This window comes from Phoca vitulina, unplaced genomic scaffold, assembly GCF_004348235.1.
Source record: "Phoca vitulina isolate PV1807 unplaced genomic scaffold, GSC_HSeal_1.0 scaffold1, whole genome shotgun sequence".
Taxonomy (NCBI): Eukaryota; Metazoa; Chordata; class Mammalia; order Carnivora; family Phocidae; genus Phoca; species Phoca vitulina.
The window spans coordinates 108,157,554-108,179,222 of record NW_022589704.1 but is presented as its reverse complement, the minus strand read 5'-3'; the positions used below and the strand labels follow the sequence as shown (position 1 = coordinate 108,179,222).

Here is a 21,669-nt window from a genome sequence, read left to right as displayed (position 1 = left end):
CTCTCTTTAGAAGAGAGCATAGATCTTAGGGTTTCCTCTATCAAATGAAGGGAAGTTAATATTTTAATTTTATACCTTTGGTTTCAGGCACTGTTAATTCCTTGTTCTTATGATTCTTGTAGTAGCCTGAGATGTCATTCCCACAGTAGGGGGCAGGCTTAGATTTCAAAGCTGTTTCTATTACACAGGAGAAGGAGGGAACTCTCTTACAAGAAAATAAGAATTTCTAGAGAGAAACCACCCCTCTCTCTTCCTTCCCTTCCCATGCCCATTTCTGGAACCTAGAACTGGGTTCTGCGAGCATATTCTGACTGGCTAACAAAGGGTTCAAGGAATATCAAAGCAAGGATGTGTCTTGACTAAGGGCACTTTGAGAATTTATAGCAGAGATGGCATCAGAGAATCCACATCTTTCAAGCCCAAGGTAGGAGGTGGACTTTCCAGAGCACCAAATGAGGCCTTACAACAGGCTAGGCATACCTAGAAATCCAGTCTATGCTTTGCTAACAAAAGGCCCAATGTATGCAGGTCTACGCATCCTGGGGAATCTTTGCTTACCTCTACTGGCCCTCCTCTAATCAAAAGGCAAGAACATTCTCTGCTTTGTCTGAGACAAAAGCAAACAAGTAAGGAAATGGATTTTATTTAGATTGTAATAGGGAGAGCTCTCCAGATATGAAGATCAGAGTGCCTGCCGAGGTTGTTTTTGCCTTAGGCTTTCATAGGGAGGAAAGTGGGATGATTTGCAATCAGAAGAAGTTTCAGTCAGTCAGGTGAACGGAAAATGTTTATCTCTGTGTCTAGCTAGTTTCAGTGTGGAGGGCAGACTTCTAATCTCAGCCAATTATTCATGAAACAAAGAACAGGAAGTTGCAGGGTCTGAGTGGCCCTTAGGAGCAGGCTCAGACACAAGGCAAAAGGTCTTCTTTGCCTGGCCTATGTTACAGGCTAACAAAAGGGTCGAGAGTGAGTTTTATCTAAGTCATAGGCAGAAGGGTGGTTCTTTACAGAAAGCCCTTCAAAGATAACTGATAGGTCACGAGGTTTCTTAACCATTGCTCTTCACCAGGGACACAGGGCTCAAGTAAAGTTTAACAATGTCTTTCATAAGGGGACCCTTTTGGAAGTAAAAACTTCTACTCCGTATTACTGACCAAATGGTTTCTTAAGATGGGAATTAAGTCATTATTATTTTTAAGTAGGCTCCATGCTTGGGCTTGAACTCACAGCCCCAAGGTGGGGCTTGAACTCACAACCCTGCAAGACCTGAGCCGAAGCAGTCCGACGCTTAACCGACTGATCCACCCAGGCGCCTCAAGTTGTTATTTTAAAAAGATTAAAAAAAGGAAGAAAAATGCCTTGAAAGGGGACCCTTTCAATCACGCCAGTTAGTAACGCACCAGAGTTGCCAGAGCTTCGAACTACAAGCCCCAGAGAACAGTGCGCCACTTCCGTCCCGTACTAAGGGCGGGAATCAAGCGCCTAGCTGCATGACGGGAAGCATACTTAATTTGCCGTATAATGAAAATGTAGTTGTAGCGGGTCTTCATTTTCCAGAAGCATAATTCAAGAAGATCTTCCAACAAGGCGCACGGGCAGAGAACCAATAAAGTAACGTTATCTCCGTGGGGAACATAACCGGCTCCTGCAAAAGAAGGTATTTAACTGAAGCTAGAGCTCCCGCTCAATTTACCCAGTAGTCTCTTTTCCGGCCACGCTGTGCGTCATTGCCGTTGCGTCTTCTCATTGGCCAGATGATAGGGGACGGCGCCTGCGCGCTGCATTCTTTTGAGGGTCGTGGGCAGACGCCATTTTCGCCCCAGAGGTGCTTCTGGGAAGTAGAGCGCGGATCCACACGCCTGCCCGCTTGCCAGGTACGGCCTCTTGTGCCGGGGCTTTTAGGTCGAAGTGTTTGTGCCTGCCGCAGCTGCTGTTTTACTCTCTGCACTCTCGAAACCCTCTAGTCGAGCGGGAGCTTCTGAGCATCGGGCCGCGCCATCGGGGGGTCACATCGCCAGGAAGGAGGTGACGGGGGTGGCGCGGGGCGCGGACACTCCCCGCCGAGAGCCCGCCTGCCATGGATTCGGAATATTACAGCGGCGACCAGTCAGGTGGGGCAGGGACTTGGGGGACAGGGCTTGGGGGGCGGAGCAGTTATTCAGCGGGGCTTGGCCTCTCATCCTCGCGGGGTAGGGGAGGGAGGCCCCGGAGACGTTCCCTCCCCCGACTGGGCCCTCCGTGGACTGAGAAGCGGAGCGCGAAGAGCCCGCTGACCCGCTGCGGCCCCAAAGTTAGAACCTTGGAGAGGGGATTCTAGACGGAGAGCCGTCTTCTGAATCGGCGAAGTTTTTTGCTGAAACTGGGAAGCCACTTCCACATTTTAAGTGCTTCTATGTGTAAAGTCCTAGGGAAGGTCTTTCCAGTTACGGATTTTTTTTTTTTTTTTTTCCTGGAGTTGCGAGTGTTTTGCGAGAATTCAAGGGAGCGGTTCAGTAGGGGGTGCGGTATCTTTCCTAGACTTTTCACACGGAGTTAGGGCTGGTTTAATCTCGCCGCTAACAGTGGTTTTCAAGTAAAGAAAACGTAGGACCCTTGTTTGAGTTGCATAAATATTTTAGAGTAAGGCGTGTACTCTGGCACTGGTGATTTTGTGCCTTTCCTTCATCTTGAGACCTTTCCTCTTAATCTTTGTTTCCTGTTTATTCAGTAAACACTGGGCACCCCCTTTGCTAACACTGTACTAGGCACCAGAGATACAAGGACGAATAAGGCATGACCTAGTGGGGAAGAATTTTACATTTCCTTTCACTTTGTGTCCTACTTCCATGAAGTATTCTCTGTCCGGAGTGCCTAAATGTCTGAATGTTAATCTCTTTTCTGTTTTTGGGTTCACTTCGATTCGCTATATGATAGCGAATAGTGATGACTACAAAACGCGTTTCCAGGCATGCACTGCTGTTTTGCTTAGAATGTTTGCCTGATATTTTCAAAATAGATTTCAAAATAGTTCTTTCTAAATTATTAAATTATTTTTCAAATAAATATATGTAATACATGTCTATGGGTTAAGTGCTGGAAGACTTGAAAAAATAACAGTTCCCTGACTTTTCATTCTTATAGCAGTTTTTTTTTATTTTTACCTTCATATTCTTAATTTATGCTCGCTCTTGTTGCATCATTTTTAGGCATTCCATAATGATTCCTTTTTGTGCTAGGACAGGATTTTAGCCTCTTCTCCCCCATACTCTCACTATTGCAGCATATTTATTCATTACATCTGAATTATTTGTAATTTGTATGAATATTCTTTACTTCTTAGCCAAGTAGAGTAGCTCGTTAGTATGATAGTGATTTCATGCTTATACAACTTTTTGGTTTTGTGTAGTTGACTGCTTCATTTATTTTTATTAAACTTCTAACCATGTCTTGCCATATGCTCCAACAGCCCTAAATCCCTCTCAAAATACAATTTTACTTTATATTTTTAAAGTATTGGTTAAAGGTAGGTAGCAATTCATTTTTACCATTTTGTAACAGTACAGTATATGCTTTATTTTAAGTTTATACTATTTCTGTACTGGAGTTCCTTGTGCTCTTCATTCATAAACAGATATTTACTGTACTGTGCCAGGCAGTGTTCTGGGCTCCAGGGAATCAGCAGTGAACCAAAATCCTTGCTCTTTTGGCTCTTTCATTCAAGTGAGAAAAGACCCACATTAAACAAAATAACTTGGTAAGTCATGTAGTACATTAGAAGGTGGTAAGTGGTGTGGAGAGAATAGACTCAGGTGTTAACGTAAAGTTGAAATAGTTAAAGAGCACACTATTATTTAGAGGTTGTTGACTTGGTCCTTAGTGATGTTTCTTAAGCTTCACATTTCTTTTATGACGTATTTTTGCTGCCACATATGTCACAATATGTGTTCTGATTGTTGGTATTTATATATAAGCGTTATACCGTTGTCTTATTTACACCATTAGCATCATTAGTCATGCTTCATCAGTGGTAACCTTTGCTCTTACATTATTCTTGATTCATTGTGTTCATTTCAGTTGTAGATGTCATCCATCTTACACCTTAAGTGGGTTTTTGTTTTATTTTTAAGCAGATGATGGTGGCGCTACCCCAGTACAGGATGAACGGGATTCAGGGTCAGACGTTGAGGATGATGTAAATGAGCAGCACTCTGGATCAGACACTGGAAGTGTAGAACGTCATTCAGAGGTATTGGCTAAACAACATCTTTGGGGAGGCTTTTCCCTTGCATTCTGTGAGACGTGTTTTTATTTAGGAGTTGTAGAGATCCTGTCACATGTTGTAGGCTTCAAACCCTGGGAGTAAAGGATTTTAAATTAATAGAGAACTGCTTTAAAAATAAACAGGGGTAGTCTGGTTTCTTAGGAAATCACAGGGAAAGAATTTCTGATTGGGTCCCTCTTCAGATAGTAGGCAGTTTTCAAATGTGCATATTGATTCAGAAAATGGGCCAGGCCCTTTGATATTTGAGTAGGTCTCCCCATCCCAAAATGATGTCTGATAGGGGCAATGAGCATTTGCAAGCTGAAGAAATATCAGTTGGGATAGAAAGTTATGGGGATTATCACCTATCAGAATTCTTATCAGGATTTGGCTTTCTCAGTCTGAACTGTTCCAGTGTATATAATGTATGTAATGACATTAAATAGAATTTAAAAAGCTGTTTTTGATTAATAATACAGAGTAATGTTGGATCTTGTGTACAGCATTTCAACATATTTGGCCTAATAAACATTTTAAAAACTATTTAATTTTCTTCCCTGGTTTCACAGTCTGTACTACACAGTGTTAACAAAATAAAATTGGGACATTTTTCCGGTAATTCAGCTATACGTTTTTGGTAAACAAACTGAAACCCATAGGAATGATGAAGATGATGAGATTTTTCTTTTAAGAAGTTCATGTCTCATATATTTTGTTTGATTACACGGGAACAGAAAATTGTCCAATTTTAAGTAGGAGATACAATTAGAGATTGTATTATTGATTCTGTTCTTTGACATGTCATGAGTGTGTTTAGACATCCAACAAATATTTATTGAGCATCTGCTATGTGTTGGGTTCTTTCGAACTATCCAGGACTAGATGAGGTCTCACCATCACCAAAGTGCTTCTCTACTTGGATTTATTTTTCATAAGGGGGAGAAAGACATTAAACAGTATTTTTTAAAAATTGTGTAGTTTGTTAGGAGATGATAAGTGCTGTGGAGAAAGAAGAAAGTTAGAAAAGGTTGAAGGGTGCCAGAATAGAGGGCAGGTTCTGTTGTTAAATAGGGAGGTACACATAGGCCTTATTAAGAAAGTGACTTTTGATCAAGGCGTGAAGGGAGGTAAAGGAATAGCCCTGTGGCTGTGTAGAAGAACACACACACACACACACTATTCCAGGCAAAGACCCTAAGGTGTGAGTGTGCTTGATGTGGAATAGCCCTGTGGCTGTGTAGAAGAACACACACACACACACACACACAATTCCAGGCAAAGACCCTAAGGTGTGAGTGTGCTTGATGTGTTCAAGGAACGCCAAGGAGCCACTGCGGCAAGAGGGGAGTAAGGAGGGGGCACATGAGATTGGAGGCTAAATGGACTGGGAGAAAGACATATCTTTTAGTTATTTTGATGCCGCTCAGTTTTTTGTATGCTCTTAAGTATTTAGACTAAATTCTAATAATGTATTAATTGATAGGTAGAAATTACTTGATAATGTAAACATTGTTACAGTTTATTAGTGTGTAGGGCTTTATTAATGTTTCCACTTAGGAAAATAGCATGAGATGATTGACTCAGGGCTTCATGATTCAGTTGTAAATGTAATGTAGGCTTACCTTTAAGCATCTTCAACTACTTTTTTGTAATGAGGTGGATTCTAAATAAATGTGCATGCTGAAAATTTGGAAACTGTATTAAAAGCTTAAAGAAGAAAATTAAAATCGGTATACTGTTATCACAAATGACTGTTAACTTTTTATATTTTTTGTCCTGCATTTTTATTGTCTCATATATATAATGTGTGTGTACATTTTAAGTTACTTGAGATTTTACTGTATATTTTGTATCTATATAATGTTTTTTATCTGTTCACTTAAGGTTGTACCTAAGAATTTCTCTATGTCATTAAAGAGTTTCACTAAGCATAATTTTATTGCTTATATAATATTTCATAAAATGGATGCACCATTAATTGTTCAACACTTTCCTGATTGTTGATCTTTAGAGTGTTTCGATATTAAAAATGAAGTCTGCTGTGAACATATTTTTATTCTTTCCATAGATAATCCCTTCCAGGAGGATTATCCTAATTTTTTAAACTACTAGGGTGTAGTTTGAGAATGCCAATTTTACCCTTATTAAGTGTTGAGTGCTGCATTAATGCTCTTTTGGCTGTTTAAAATGGCTTCTCAAGAGAAATTTTGGATTGTTTTCCTATGAAAAATATTTTCTAGAAGATAGTGGGATGTTAAAAGAGTACCGTTTGTATTAAATTGAACAATTCTGATGACAGGCCCAAAACCTAAGAAATGTGTATTAGTTTCCTTTTGCTGCCATAACAGTTTGACACAAATCAGGTGGCTTAAAACAAAAGAGATTTATTATCTTATAATTCTAAGGAAATTGGAAGTCTAAAATGGGTCTCAAGGGGTTAATGGGTTAAAATCAAGTTATTACCAGGGCCATGTTCCTTCTCTAAAGGAGAATCCATTTCCTTGCCTTCTCCAGCTCTGTAGATCAGTTGCATTCGTTGGCTCGTGGTTCCTTCATCATCAAAGCCAGCACCATAGCATCTTCAAATCTCTCTGACCTCTGCGGTCACATCTCTGTCTCTTACTCTGATCCTCCTGCCCCCTCTTTTTATTTTTTATTTTTTATTTTTTATTTTTTATTAACATATAATGTATTATTTGTTTCAGGGGTACAGGTCTGTGATTTATCAGTCTTATATAATTGACAGTGCTCACCATAGTACATACCCTCCCCAATGTCTATCACCCAGCCACCCCATCCCTCCCACCCCCCTCCACTCCAGCAACTCTCAGTTTGTTTCCAGAGATTACGAAGTCTCTTGTGGTTTGTCTCCCTCTCTGGTTTTATCTTGTTTCATTTTTCCCTCCCTTCCCCTATGATCCTCTATCTTGTTTCTCAAATTCCTCATATCAGTGAGATCATATGATAATTGTCTTTCTCTGATTGACGTATTTTGCTTAGCATAATACCCTCTAGTTCCATCCGTGTTGTTGCAAATGGCAAGATTTTGTTTCGTTTTGTTTTTTTTTTTTTTTTTGATGGCTGCATAATATTCCTCTCAGTGTCTGTGTGTGTGTGTGTATGTATCACATCTTTATCCATTCATCTGTTGATGGACATCTTGGCACTTTCCATAGTTTGGCTATTGTGGACATTGCTGCTATAAATGTTGGGGTGCACATACCCCTTCAGATCACTACATTTGTATCTTTGGGGTAAATACCCAGTAGTGCAATTGCTGGGTCGTAGGATAGCTCTGTTTTCAACTTTTTGAGGATCCTCCATACTGCTTTCCAGAGTCCGTCTCCCTCTTATAAGGACCCTCATAGTTATGTTGGGCCTACTCAGATAATCCAGGATAATCTTCTTATCTCAGGTTCCTTAATTACATCTGCACAGCCCCTTTTGCATGTAAAGTTAACATGCACAAGTTCTGGGGATTAGGATGTGGACATCTTTTGGAGAGGCATTATTTTGCCTACCACAAGATGGTACGCAAAACATGGTTCTCCAATAATGCAAAAAAGGTTTTTCCCATTAGCATTTTAGAGTTTAGGCTGGTTTCTGAAAAAATCCATTTCACTTAATAGTATTCACTCTGCATGTATTTGTTTAGATCTCTAAGGAAAGTTTTGAAAAAACTCAAGATAATTTTTTAAATTTTTTTAAAATTTTTTATTGTTATGTTAATCACCATACATTACATCATTAGTTTTTGATTCAAGATAATATTTTTAAAATTAAAATTAAAAATATAAAATACGGAAAGTCAAGATAAGTAACAGTGCTTTGCTGGTCCATATTGGAGCCTACAAAAGGAAAAATCAGTAATACTGTATTTTTAAAATCTTGATATCTTGTTCATTATGGATTTTTCTACACCATCTGATCTTGAAAATTATCACTTGTCTTTTTTTAAAAACCGCTTTATTGAGATAAACTTACATACCCTACAGTTCGCCCATTTAAAATGTGCAGGTCAGTCATCTTTAGTATATTCACAGTAGTGCAACCGTCACCATAGTCAATTTTAGAATCTTTTCGTCACTTCAAAAAGAAACTCTTTAGCTATGACCTGCTTATCACTCACACCCTTCCCCCCTTCCCATCCTTCTGGACACTCCATGTGAATGGAATTACATAATATGTGGTCTTTTGTGACTGGTTCGTTCACTTAATGTTTTCAAGGTTTAGTCATTGTAAACCATATATGTTGGATATATGTATACACCATACCCATATATGTTGTAGCATGTATCAGTACTTATTTCTTTTTGGGGTAATATTCCATTGTGTGGATAAACCACATTTGTTTATCCATTTGTCAGTTGATGGACATTTAAGTTTTTGCCTTTTGGCTGTTACAAGAAATGCTTCTATAAACATTTACATAGAAGTTTTTGTGTGGACATGTTATTTCTCTTGGGTATGTGCCTAGGAGTGGAATTACTGGGTCATATGGTAACTTTACTCTTAATTGTTTGAGGAACTCTCAGGCTGTTTTCCGCAGTGGCTGCACCATTTTACATTCCCAGTAGTAGTGTATGAAGGTTCTGATTTCTCTATCAGTTGGCCATAGATGTTAACGGTTTATTTTTGTATCTTCAGTTCTAATTGATTCATATCTGTGTCTGTACTTACACCAGTGCCATAGTATCTTGAGTAAGTTTTGATATCAAGGAGTGGGAGTGCTACTTGTTCTTTTCCAACATTGTTTTACCTCTTCTGGGTCCCTTGCAATTACATATGTATTTTAGAATCAGCTTGTCCATTTCTGCAAGGAAGTTAGCTGGGGTCCTAGTAGGGATTGCAGTGAATCTATAGATGAGTTTGGGTAGTGTCATTATCTTGACAATGTGAAGCTACTGATCCCTGAATATAGGGTATTTATTCATTTATTTAGGTCTTCAGTTTCTTTCAACAATTCATTATAATTTTCAGTATACAAATGCTGCATTTTAAAAAAATTTTATTCCTGTGTTTTTCTCTTTGATGTTTAGTGAGTGGAATTGTTTTATTAATTTCATATTCAGATTGTTACCATTTTTCCTATTCTAATTAATCGTATTATGGTCTGAGAACATGCTTTGTATAATATCTATCCTTTTAAATTTATTGAGGTTTGTTTTATGGCCTAGTGTATGGTCTGTCCTGGAGAATGTTTCATGTGCACTTGAGAAGAATGTATAATCTGTCTTTGCATCCACAGTGTGTCTCCTGTACTCAGCATATAGTTGGATATGTATTTTTTTTAATCTGGTTTCTGTCTCTTTTTGGGTGGGGAGGGGCAGAGGGAGAGGGAGAGAGAGAATCTTAAGCAGGCTCGACGCCCAGTGCAGAGCCCGATGGAGGGCTCGATCTCACAACCCTGAGATCATGACTTGATCTGAAATCAGGAGTCCAGCACTTAACTGACTGAGCCACCAGGTGCCCCTCTGGTTTCTGTCTCTTGACTGACTTGTTTAATCCATTCACAATCTAATGTTTTTTGTTTTTTTTTTAAAGATTTTATTTATTTATTTGACAGAGAGAGACACAGCGAGAGAGGGAACACAAGCAGGGGGAGTGGGAGAGGGAGAAGCAGGCTTCCCGCCGAGCAGGGAGCCCGATGCGGGGCTCGATCCCAGGACCCTGGGATCATGACCTGAGCCGAAGGCAGACGCTTAACGACTGAGCCACCCAGGCGCCCCCACAATCTAATGTTTTTGATAGAGTTGCAGTCTGCCACTTTAATGTGTGTTTTCTATAGTCTTATCTCTTATTACAGTCTTTGATTTAAAATCTAATTTGTCTGATATAAGGATTGCCACCCCAGCTTTCTTTTGATGTCCATTAGCATGATAAATGGTTTTCCACCCCCCTCACTTTAAATCTGGAGGTGTCTTTGGGTCTAAAATGAGTCTCTTGCATACAGCATATAGATGGTCTTCCTTTTTTATCGAATCTGATACCCTGTGTCTTTTGATTGGGTCATTTAGCTCATTTACATGCAGAGTAACTATTTAAAGATACGAATTTAGTGCCATTTTACAAGTCACTGTTTCTGTATATTGTCTCTGTTCCTTTCTGGTCTATGTTACTTTTGGGCTATCTCTTCCCCTAAAGGATCCCTTTTAATATTACTTGCAGGGCTGGTTTAGTGATCACAAATTCTTTTCGTTTGTTTGACCTGGAAGCTTTTTATCTCTCCTATTTTGAATGACCTCCTTGCTGGGTAAAGTATTCTTGGCTGCATATTTACCTCATTTAGCACCCTAAATATATCATGCCAGTCCTTTCTGGCCTGCCAGGTCTCTGGTATAGGTCTGCTGCCAGTGTAATGTTTCTACCGTTGTAGGTTACGGACCTCTTGTCCCGAGCTGCTTTCAGGATTTCCTCTTTGTCTCTGAGATTGCAAGTTTCACAATTATATGTCGAGGCATTGACCAATTTTTATTGATTTTGAGGGGGGTTCTCTGTGCCTCCTGGACTTGAATGCCTGTTTCCTTCCGCAGATTTGGGAAGTTCTTTGCTGTAATTTGTTCCAGTATATCTTCTGCCCCTCTCTCTCTTTTCTCTTCCAGGATCCCAATTCTAATATTGTTTCGCTTTATGGCATCACTTATCTCTCGAATTCTCCCCTCGTGATCCAGTAGTTGTTTATCTCTCTTTTTCTCAGCTTCTTTATTCTCCATCATTTGGTCTTCTGTATCACTAATTCTCTCTTCTGCCTCATTTATCTTAGCAGTGAGAGCCTCCATTTTTTTTATTACATCTCATTAATAGTCTCTTATTTCGACTTGATTAGATTTTAGTTCTTTTATTTCTCCAGAAAGGGATACTCTAGTGTCTTCTATGCTTTTTTCCTAAGCCCAGTTAGTATCTTTGTAATTGTTCTTCTGAACTCTAGTTCCAACATCTTATATCCAGACTGATTAGGTCCCTGGCAGTCAGTTCTGCCTCTTGTTCTTTTTTGAGGTGAGTTTTTCTGTCTTGTCATTCTGTCCAGAGAAGGCTAAATGAATGAGAGAACAAAATACTAAAATGGCAACAATGACCTCAGGGAAGTATACCCTAAACAAATCAAAAGAGACCTGAAACTGGGGAAAAAATAAATAAATAAATAAAAGAGAATATAATTAGACAAGTGAACAGAATAGAGCAATACACTGGATCCTGTATGTATTTTGGTCTGTTTGTTAGAAAACGAGATCCCAAAATTGTAAAGAAAGAAAAACTTATATATGTACAAAAATAAAATTAAATACAATGAAAGGATAGAATGTAACTGTAAAATGAAAATTAAAAGATAAAAAGAGAGAAAAACAGAAGGAATATAAACAGACAGGTGAACAGAATAGAACAATACACTATATCCTGAGTGTATTTTGGTCGGTTTGTTAGAAGAAACTACATCTCAAAATTGTAAAGAAAGAAAAACTTTTATATATACAAAATTAAAATTAAATACATTGGAAGGATAGAATGTAAAGATGAAGATTTAAAAAGACTTTAACAAAACAAAAAAAAAAGAAGAAAAAAAGGGAGAGTATGATCAGATAGGTAAAGAGAACTGAGCCATACACTAGATTCTGGGTTGTTTTGGTCTGTTAGAAGAACTGCATCCCAGGGCGCCTGGGTGGCTCAGTCGTTAAGCGTCTGCCTTCGGCTCAGGTCATGATCCCAGGGTCCTGGGATCAAGTCCCACATCGGGCTCCCTGCTCGGCGGGAAGCCTGCTTCTCCCTCTCCCACTCCCCCTGCTTGTGTTCCCTCTCTCGCTGTGTCTCTCTCTGTCAAATAAATAAATAAAATCTTTAAAAAAAAAAAAAAAGAACTGCATCCCAAAATTGTAAAGAAAGAAAAATATATATACAAAAACAAAATTAATTACAATGATGTAGCTGTAAAAATGAAAATTACAAAATATTTTTAAAAAGAATTGATAAAATAAGAAATTGGCTGAAAAAGGAAAGAGAAAAAAAATTTGAAAGACTAAAGAATCATGGGGAAAAAACCCATGAATTCTATATACAATTTTCTGCTAGTGCTGGAGTTTTGCAGTTCTCTGTGATGGGTAAACTTGGTCTTAGCCAGGTGTTCTTGCTGATCTTCTTGTGTGTGGGTGGGGTCTGTTGCCTTGATTCTCAAGTGTCTTTGCCCGGACAGAATTGCACTGTCCTTGCCAGGGGGCCATGCTAATAAGTAAGCAGCTCTGGATTGCTCTATGTGGCTTTTGTTCCCTGAAGGCTTTCTGTGCTGCTTTAGAGGCTGAGAATGAAAATGGCGGCCTCCCAATCTCCAGCCCCATAGCCAAAAACCTTGGGATCCCACTTCTCAGAGCCCCCCAGGGAAAAGCAGTCAATCACTCCTGTCTCCTTGGTTTCCTTCCGCACTTGTGCTCACCTAGCCTATGACTGTTTCTATCTCAGGCATGTGACCATGTTTGGAATCTCCAAACCCTGCAGACTCCTGCGGCACACATGCATGCCGTTCCTCCCAAGGGAGGAAGGGGGCCTCTCGGGGGTTTTGCCACTTGCTGGGCCCCTGCTCAGAGAGCAGTTGCCTGACTGTGCCTAGGTTTGTGATTTATGGCAACCCTGAGCTGAGAGCCCACTCCTGGGCTCACTGTTTACAGCCGGTTTCCCCCGCTTTGATGCCTGGGAACTCTGCTGCACTCAGGCACCCCTGGTCTTCCTGTGACCCCAAGGATCCTGAGACCATACTGTCCCACCTAGGATTCCAACCCTCTTCACCACCTGAGCGCCTTTCAGGCAGGGCAGTCCCTCACCAGAGCAGACTTATAAACGTTCTGATTTTATGCTTCCCTGCTATATCACTTTCCAGTGGCCACCTTACAGAGCAGCCCCCCCCCGCCCCCACAGTTTATCTTCCCATATGTCCCCTAGGATTCACTTTTCCGCACCTCCTACCTTGCAGAAAGCGGTAGCTTTTCTATTTGTAGAGTTGTAGCTATTTTCTTAGATCTCTGGTTGAGTTCACAGGTGTTTAGAATGATTTGATAGCTATCTAGCTGAATTCCTGGGACCAGATGAAACTAAGGTCTCCTACTCTTCCACCATCTTGGATTAGTTCTCTTTCACCTCTTTGGTTAAGTTTATTCCTAGGTATTTTATTCTTTTTGATGTATTATTAATGAGATTATTTTCTTATTTTCTTTTTTTAAAGATTTTATTTATCTGACAGAGAGAGACACTGTGAGAGAGGGAACACAAGCAGTGGGAGTGGGAGAGGGAGAAGCAGGCTTCCCATGGAGCGGGGAGCCCAATGCGGGGCTGGATCCCAGGACCCTGGGATCATGACCTGAGCCGAAGCCACTTAACGACTGAGCCACCCAGGCACCCCTCTTATTTTCTTTTTTTTGAGGTTTTGTTGTAAGTGTATAAAAATGCAACAGATTTTTGTATATTGATTTTGTATCCTGAAACTATTGAATGCATTGATTAGTTCTAACAGTTTTTGGTGGTCTTCTATATATAACATGACGTCTGCAAATAATGACAGTTTTGCTTCTTCCCCTCTGATTTGGATGCCTTTATTTCTTTTTCTTGCCTAATTGCTGCAGCTAGGACTGCCACCACTGTGTTGAATAAAAGTGTTGAGAATGTTGTCTTTTTCCTGATCTTAAAGGAAAAGCTTTTAGCTCTCCCCATTGACTATGATGTCATCTGTGGGCTTGTCATATATGGCTTCTATCATGTTGAGATAAGTTCCCTCTTTACCAGTTTGTTGAGAGGTGTTTTATCATAAGTGGATGTTGGATTGTGTCAAATGCTTTTTCTGCATCTATTGAGATGATGATTTTTAGCCTTCATTTTGTTAATGTGATGTAATGCATTGATTGATTTGTTGAGTTATCCTTGCATTACTGGAATAAATACCATTTAGTCATGGTGTACTGTTGAATTTGGTTTACTAATTTTTTTTTTTAAAGATTTTATTTTTTTATTTGACAGAGAGAGACACAGTGAGAGAGGGAACACAAGCAGGGGCAGTGGGAGAGGGAGAAGCAGGCTTCCGGTGGAGCAGGGAGCCCGATGTGGGGCTTGATCCCAGGACCCTGGGATCATGACCTGAGCCGAAGGCAGATGCCTAACGACTGAGCCACCCAGGCACCCCGGTTTACTGTTTTGTTGAGGATTTTTTCACTTGTGTTCATCAGAGATATTGGCCGGTAATTTTCTTTTCTTGTAGTATCTTTGTCTGGTTTTGTTATTAGGGTAATGATGGATTCATAAAATGAGTTTGGAAGTGTTCCCTCAGCTTCGTCTTCTACTTTTTAGAAAAGTTGGAGAAGGATTGGTATTAATTCTTCTTTAAATGTTTGATAGAATTCAACTGTGACTTATTAACATCTTTTTGACTAGGTTCCTAAAAGGGATATAAACATCAGTGGGATTTTCATCAGATGTATTTGTTCTTTGTAGTGCATGTTGAAATCTCAGAATCTTCACATATCTTTTGTGGTCAGGCAGATAGTGAAAAGGGGAAAGCTTTTAAAAAAATCTTTTTCAATAGTTATCACCAAAACCATACATTTTTAATAAAGCAATTTGAGTACGAATGTGACTGGTTATAACTAGTTGCCAGTTCTAATTTTTGTTGTTTTACTTGAATATTTTCTTGGACAGCATGAAATTAGCTTTGTGGTTTATGGTCAGCTGGTTTTTGTTCCATGGAAATATATTGGAGGAAATACGTATTTTAAAATCCAGAAGCCTGTAGATTTCATCTGTGTAGAAGGTAGAAGAGGGTCTCACACAAGAAAATAGTATGTGGGACTATTGACATAGAGGTTGTTTGGAAATGGAGCCTGGCTTCTCATTGTTTTCTAACTGTAGGCAAAGCAGAGTGGGCCCACATCCATCTACTGTTGAAGTTGGGGATAGTCCCATTAGCCCAGCCTCATTTTGAATTGCAGTCTGCTCTTGCTTGGATCTTTCCACAAGAGTTTGTCCTAATATAAGGGAAGCATTCCTACAGAGACTACATTAGAGCAACTAGAATATTCTTTTGGCACTGCTGTCCTTGTTTACCGTATTTCTTGCCAGTTCTTTTAGTTCCATCTACACTTTCTTTTCTTTGTGTTAGGTCTCAGGCTTTGCCATTGAGTCTACGAAATTGAGGAGAAAACGTTATTTTGTGTTGGTTCTTTGCCGTTAAGCATTGTCTTACGGGGTTTTGTTTCATTTTGGTGAATTTAAGTGTCTTCTGTATACTAAAGGTAAAAGGTACATTTTTTAAAAAAATGGTCTCTGATCTTAAGGTCAGTGTATTATAAAGATAATTGTGTAAACATCACCTTTCGGGGCGCCTAGGTGGCTCAGGTCATGATCCCAGGGTCCTGGGATCAAGCCCCACATTGGGCTCCTTGCTCAGCAGAGAGCCTGCTTCTCCCTCTCCCTCTGCCTGCTGCTCCCCCTGCTTGTGCTCTCTATCTCTCTGTCAAATAAATAAATAAAATCTTAAAAAAAAAAAATAAACATCACCTTTCAGTGAGGTAGAGGTACAAGATGCTATGGGGGTATGAAGGAATGGTAAACCAGCTCAGCCTTTTCAGATGATGTGTTTGAGCTGAGTCTTAAAGGGTGAATGTTTTGCAATTAATTAGTAATAAGATATTTTGTTACGAATGGCTAATAGCATTTATTGAGTGCTCACAGGCACTATGCTAACTACTTTTCATACATATGATCCTCAAAACATCCCTCTAAGGTATTGGTACTATCCCTAACTCCATGAGATTGAGAACACTGAGGCTTAGAGAAATTAAGAAAATTTTCCTAGATGACAATAGAAGGTGGCTGAGCTAGGGTTTGGACCCCAGATTTTTCCAATTCTAGAGTCTGTGTTGTTAACTGTTAACGTTATGTTGTACACAATCCATTCTGTCTAGAGAGGAAAATGGAAGAGTCCTCAGGAAGAGGCTATTTTTGCCCAGTTTTGAGGTATGAAAAAGGCAAGATGGGGGAAAGATATTCGAGGCAAAAGGAACAGCATTTGTAAAGGCATGGAGGTAATGAAGTAGTAGTTCCATGTGTCTGCAGTAGAATTTTAATGTGTGGTTAGAATCACTTGGATTAGATGTCAAAATGCAGATTCTGTGACCTCTTCTTCAGACTTACTGGATTAATATCTGGAACTTTTTCATCAATAGCTCCCCAAATGATTCTAATGCAGATAGAATCATTTGGGAAGTTTGGGAACTGCTGGTGCAGTGCACAGGGTTGATATTGGAGAGAGGGCAGAAATGAGCCTGGAGAGGTAGTAGGCAGGAGTAGGAGTTTGCTTCATCATTATGAACTCTTAAGCTTTGTGTGCAGCTTGCTTTTTCTGCTACTCATCAGGAGTGCTTTTATTTTTGACTATCTGATTCTAAGGTCAACCAGGTTTTGACAAAGAATGCTTGTATATAGCTTCATTTTATTATGTGTATGCTTGCTGTAAAATTGGAGTTTTTCAAAGTCCACTCCAGGAGCTACACTGGATAAACAGCATTGTGTATAATAGCATTATGTAATTTTGTTGCTGGATTTCTTAGATTCTTTCATATGCTAGGAAAGATGATACATATTGACAACTTCCAAGATGAGGTTTTCAAATACATCTTCTGGAACTAAGGTCCAGTGAAACATATTTTTGAAATCTCCTGTAGAAATGTCTTCATGGCATTTAACTGTGTGACTTGGTATTGAATGTTTTACCAATTTATAATGGTAGGTTAGTATGCCAGTTCAACAGTTTTGTTTGACTCTTTTAATGGATTAGGAAGAAACAAGTGTCCTGAGTTTGGTTCTTTACAAGGATTTCTATTTGACATTTATACACTTTGAAATTTACAAATTAATACTTGCTTTATGTCAGTTTTATTATTTACTTTGTAACTCTTAAATGTTAATCATCTCTGGGTACGTGTATTGTGGCCCTGGTCCATATGGAGTGTGGTTTCTGTTTGTATGCTGAGCCAAACAACCAGATCATTCCTTAACGGGTAACCAGTATTTATTTGTATCTACAATGTGAACGATTATAAGAGGGAGGTACGAGGCATTATAGACATTTTTAAAGATTCTAAAAAACCTCAGAGTGGTCAGTTTCTTTGACAGTTAACAATTAGGGAATTTTTTAAATTAGTAAGAACATGGCATTTAAATGGCAGTTCCTACAATTGATTTGTTATACTCATATCTGACTTTTTAAAAAACTGTATTTTGGGTTTTTTAAGTTTGCAGTTTAAACTAATTGTTGAAACCAGCCTAAAAATTTTGAATATTGTTCTGATAACTTTTAAGTGTAACTGTATGACTTCTAATACACTTTTCCTGAGTCCTGTGGTGTCACTGCCTAAGTGCATTCTTCAACTTGAGTCTGTTGACAAGCACTTTCTTAGTGTGCTTAGCAGTGATTTCTTACCTTTTTGTCTTCACCATATCACACATAATGAATAGATACCCAGTTTTTATGAAATTCCTCAAAAATTGATGAGAATTCCTAAGTTTCACAATCCTGACCATATGTAATGTCTTTGTCATGGTTGCTTGTTTTATTTATTTATTTTTAAAGATTTATTTATTTATTTGAGAGAGAGAGCAAGAGGCGGGAGGGAGAGGCGGGAGGGAGAGGGAGGAGAGTCCCCGCTGAGCAGGAGCTCGACAAGGGGCTGGATCCCAGACCCTGGATCCCAGACCCTGGGATTATGACCTGAGCCGAAGGCAGACGCTTAACCTCCCGAGTCACCCAGGCACACCATGGTTGCTTGTTTTAGAATGTATACACCATGTGTCTGGAAATCCAGGGTAGAATATAGCAGATAAGTTTTGGGATGACTGTCTAGTTCATGATATCTCTTCCTCTCTGGCAGTGGCTCCCAGTGCTCTGTCCATGCTCTGGCTGTATAACCCAGTGAATACTGAGTCATGACATCTGATCTGGCCATTTAGATCACCTGTCCTGGGAGTTTAAAATTTAGATCCTAGACACAGAAATTTAGCATGGTTAGAGTGAGTCATGGTATTGATAGTGCTCTAGTAGAAAGGTCCTTGAGTTCCCTTTTCTAAACTCTGAGCTGCCTTGGTTCCTACCCTTTCTGAGTCTTTAGTCATTCATTCCACTTTGATTCTGGGAATATTGTTCTTTTTTCTGAAGATAGCCAGAGATGGTTTCTGTTGTTTGCAGTAAAAGTAAATTGAGCCACACACGAACATGCTGTTAGAATTATGTTATGGGTGTGTCATGGACAGCATTCCAAAAGCCAGTTACAATTTTCCCTTTTGCCTCCTGCTTTAGTTCTTCTGCTGGTGCCTGTATGTCCCACCTTCCCTCCTCAATAATCTTGTTAATTTTTTTTAACTCTTTTATCACAAACTAGTTGCAAATACCTGTTGTCTACACACCTTTTATAGCTCAGTCTCATATAGATCACTTCCTGTTGGCTTTCAAAATAACATGCATACCTTCATGATAGTGCATATTAGTTTATGTTGTTATGATACATTTGTCTGGCTCATTAGAAAGCAGCTTCTTAGGATCAGGCATTGAGACATGTTCAGCCTTAACTCCCAGCACTTGCACATAGCTTGTTGAGTTAATTATTCCTCACTTTAAAGTATAGTTGGCCCTTGAACAATATGGGTTTGAACTGCGCAGGCCTACTTATTTGTGGATTTTTTTTCCCCAATAAATGCAGTACAGTACTGTAAATGTATTTTCTGTTATGACTTTCTTAATAGCACTTTTTTCTAGCTTACTTTATTGTAAGAATATAGTATATAATACATATAACATACAAAATATGTGTTAGTTGACATGTTATGTTATTGGTAAGGCTTCCAGTCAACAGGAGGCTAATTAGTAGTGTAAGTTTTTGGGAAGTCAATAGTTATACATGATTTTCAACTGTGGGGGGGTCAGTGCCCCTAAAGATTCCACCCCCTCAATGTTGTTGAAGGGTCAACTAGTTTCCCTAAAACTTAAACTTTTGTCCCAGGCTTATTAGTTGTATGACTGAGACTGCTCTAAGCCTCAGTTTTGTTATCATGAAAAGTACTGTTATGAGGAGTAAATGAACTAACAGGAGAGAGCCTAATGGCATTGGGCTCTTAATAGGTACTTCGTACATGTGAGCTATCCCTCTCCTTGTTTGTTTAGATTTGCCTGGGAGAATGTGTCCCGTATATCATTTGGCCTTATAGTTTCATAGTTCTTTTCCTTAAAATAACTTTAACTTTATAAAACCCAAGAATGTTTCTTTTAAAAAGAACTTGGGTACCTGTTTGCTTGTATTTCTTTGAAAAATATATTTAGGAGCTAGAATTATGTGAGAACATTAGAGTTTTGTTTTTGTTTTAAGTCCAGCTCTTCAAGATATAAGTCTCCTATATAATAATCTGGGGGTATACTTTACAGATTTGTTTTGGTGAAGATTGGTTATCTTTTCCCATTTTGGAATCCAAACCATGTTAGCCGTTTTACAGGTAGATGATCTTTTTTAAAGTGGCATGTTTCCATATAAGTATAAAACAACAATTTTATATTGAAGTGTGCATATTCCTACATTTTAAAAAATTGTTGAGAAATTTTAACATTTCACCACCAGAAATTTTTGCACTTTCCTAATTTTTTCACCCTTGATTTTTCAGAATGAACCTAGTGATCGAGAGGATGGCCTCAACAAAAGGCACCATGTGACAGATTCTGAGAATGATGACCCCTCAAATCTTAATGCCAGTGACTCTGAAAGTGAGGAGCTTCAAAGGCAGAAGGACAGTGACTCTGAATCTGAAGAGCACGCAGAGCCTCCTGCAAGTGATTCTGAAAATGAGGACACTAATCAGCATGGGAGCGACTCTGAGAGTGAGGAGACCAGGAAGTTACCTGCCAGTGACTCTGAAAATGAGGAACTTCTTAATGGGCATGCAAGTGACTCAGAAAATGAAGACGTTAGAAAGCATCCTGCCAGTGATTCAGAAATGGAAGAGCTCCCCAAAAGTCCTGCCAGTGACTCTGAAACAGAGGATGCTCTAAAACCTCAAATCAGTGACTCTGAAAGTGAGGAACCTCCACGGCACCAAGCCAGTGATTCTGAAAACGAGGAGCTTCCCAAACCTCGAATTAGTGATTCTGAAAGTGAGGAGCTTCCTAAGCCTCGGGTCAGTGACTCGGAAAGTGAGGAGCCTCAGAGGACTCAGGCCAGTGACTCTGAAAATGAGGAGCTTCCCAAACCCCGTATCAGTGACTCAGAAAGTGAGGACCCGCCAAGGCACCAAGCCAGTGACTCAGAAAATGAGGAGCTTCCCAAACCCCGTATCAGTGACTCAGAAAGTGAGGGTCCCCCAAGGCATCAAGCCAGTGACTCAGAAAATGAGGAGCTTCCCAAACCCCAGATTAGCGATTCAGAAAGTGAGGACCCCCCAAGGAACCAGGCCAGTGATTCAGAAAATGAGGAGCTTCCCAAGCCCCGAGTCAGTGACTCTGAGAGTGAGGAGCCTCAGAAGGGACCTGCCAGTGATTCTGAAACTGAGGATGCCTCCAGACACAAACAGAAGCCAGAGTCAGATGATGACAGTGATGGGGAGAATAAGGGAGAGGATATAGAAATGCAAAATGACTCCTTTCATTCAGATAGCCATGTAGACAGAAAAAGGATCCAGAGTTCTGACAGCGAGGAAGAAGAACCCAAAAGGCCAAAAATTGACAGTGATGAAGATGAAGAAAAGGTGGGGGAGGAGGAGAAAGTAGCGAAGCGAAAAGCTGCTGTCCTTTCTGATAGTGAAGATGAAGAGAAAGCATGTAAGGCATTGTTTTGGACTGTTTATGCGTAGTTTTAATTATTGTCTAAGCTTGTAACTGTGAAGCACTGTGTTTCTGAAATGTTAGATCTATATTCTCTTCATTCAACTTGATCTTCTAAAATATTACCAGGACACTAGTTCTGCTTTGTTTTCAGTGGCTGATCTTAGTATTAAATTTGCTTTGATTTGTTCTAGGAGTATTAAGATCTGACTAGTTCAAAATAGTAAACTAATGGGAGTTTCAATGGGAATATGAAAGATTTAGTTTTTTGTGGGGGAAGGGTAATATTTCAAAGAAATATGTTTACATGAAAACCCAACTGTATCCAGAGTTAGCTGCAGGTGTGACAGTCAGTGCAGTAGTTTCCATCTAGATAGTGACTACGTTCCCAAGTCTTTTTGGGTAACTGTCTTTTGGGAAACATGGTTGAATACCCAAATACGATGAAGTTTGTGAGGGGGACTGTATTTAGAGACTCTGTCTCTGTAGCATGTTCTAGTCTTTGTTACCTGGGACCCTGATTTCATGGATAATAATTTTTACTTGATTAGTTTTTTATGAAACTTCCTTGGTAGGGTGGGGAGACCTATTCCCTTATAAC

General features: G+C 39.5%; 1 protein-coding gene across 6 annotated transcripts in view; it reads left to right on the top strand.

Annotated features, from left to right (window-relative positions):
• The first annotated feature begins 1,785 nt into the window (after positions 1-1,785).
• IWS1 (interacts with SUPT6H, CTD assembly factor 1) overlaps positions 1,786-21,669 on the top strand; it is a 42,371-nt gene continuing 22,487 nt past the window's right edge. For 4 of the 6 annotated variants that reach the window (XR_004300466.1, XM_032412683.1, XM_032412676.1 and 1 more), the window contains exons 1-3: positions 1,804-2,111; positions 4,110-4,225; positions 19,916-21,065. Coding sequence is in view for 5 of the 6 variants with exons in the window: in XM_032412683.1 (XP_032268574.1) it covers positions 2,078-2,111; positions 4,110-4,225; positions 19,916-21,065 (1,300 nt within the window). In the remaining variant the exon portion in view is untranslated. Of the gene's footprint in view, positions 2,112-4,109; positions 4,226-19,915; positions 21,066-21,669 lie in introns of all 6 variants that reach the window. The other 2 variants (XM_032412682.1, XM_032412685.1) reach the window with 2 other exon arrangements.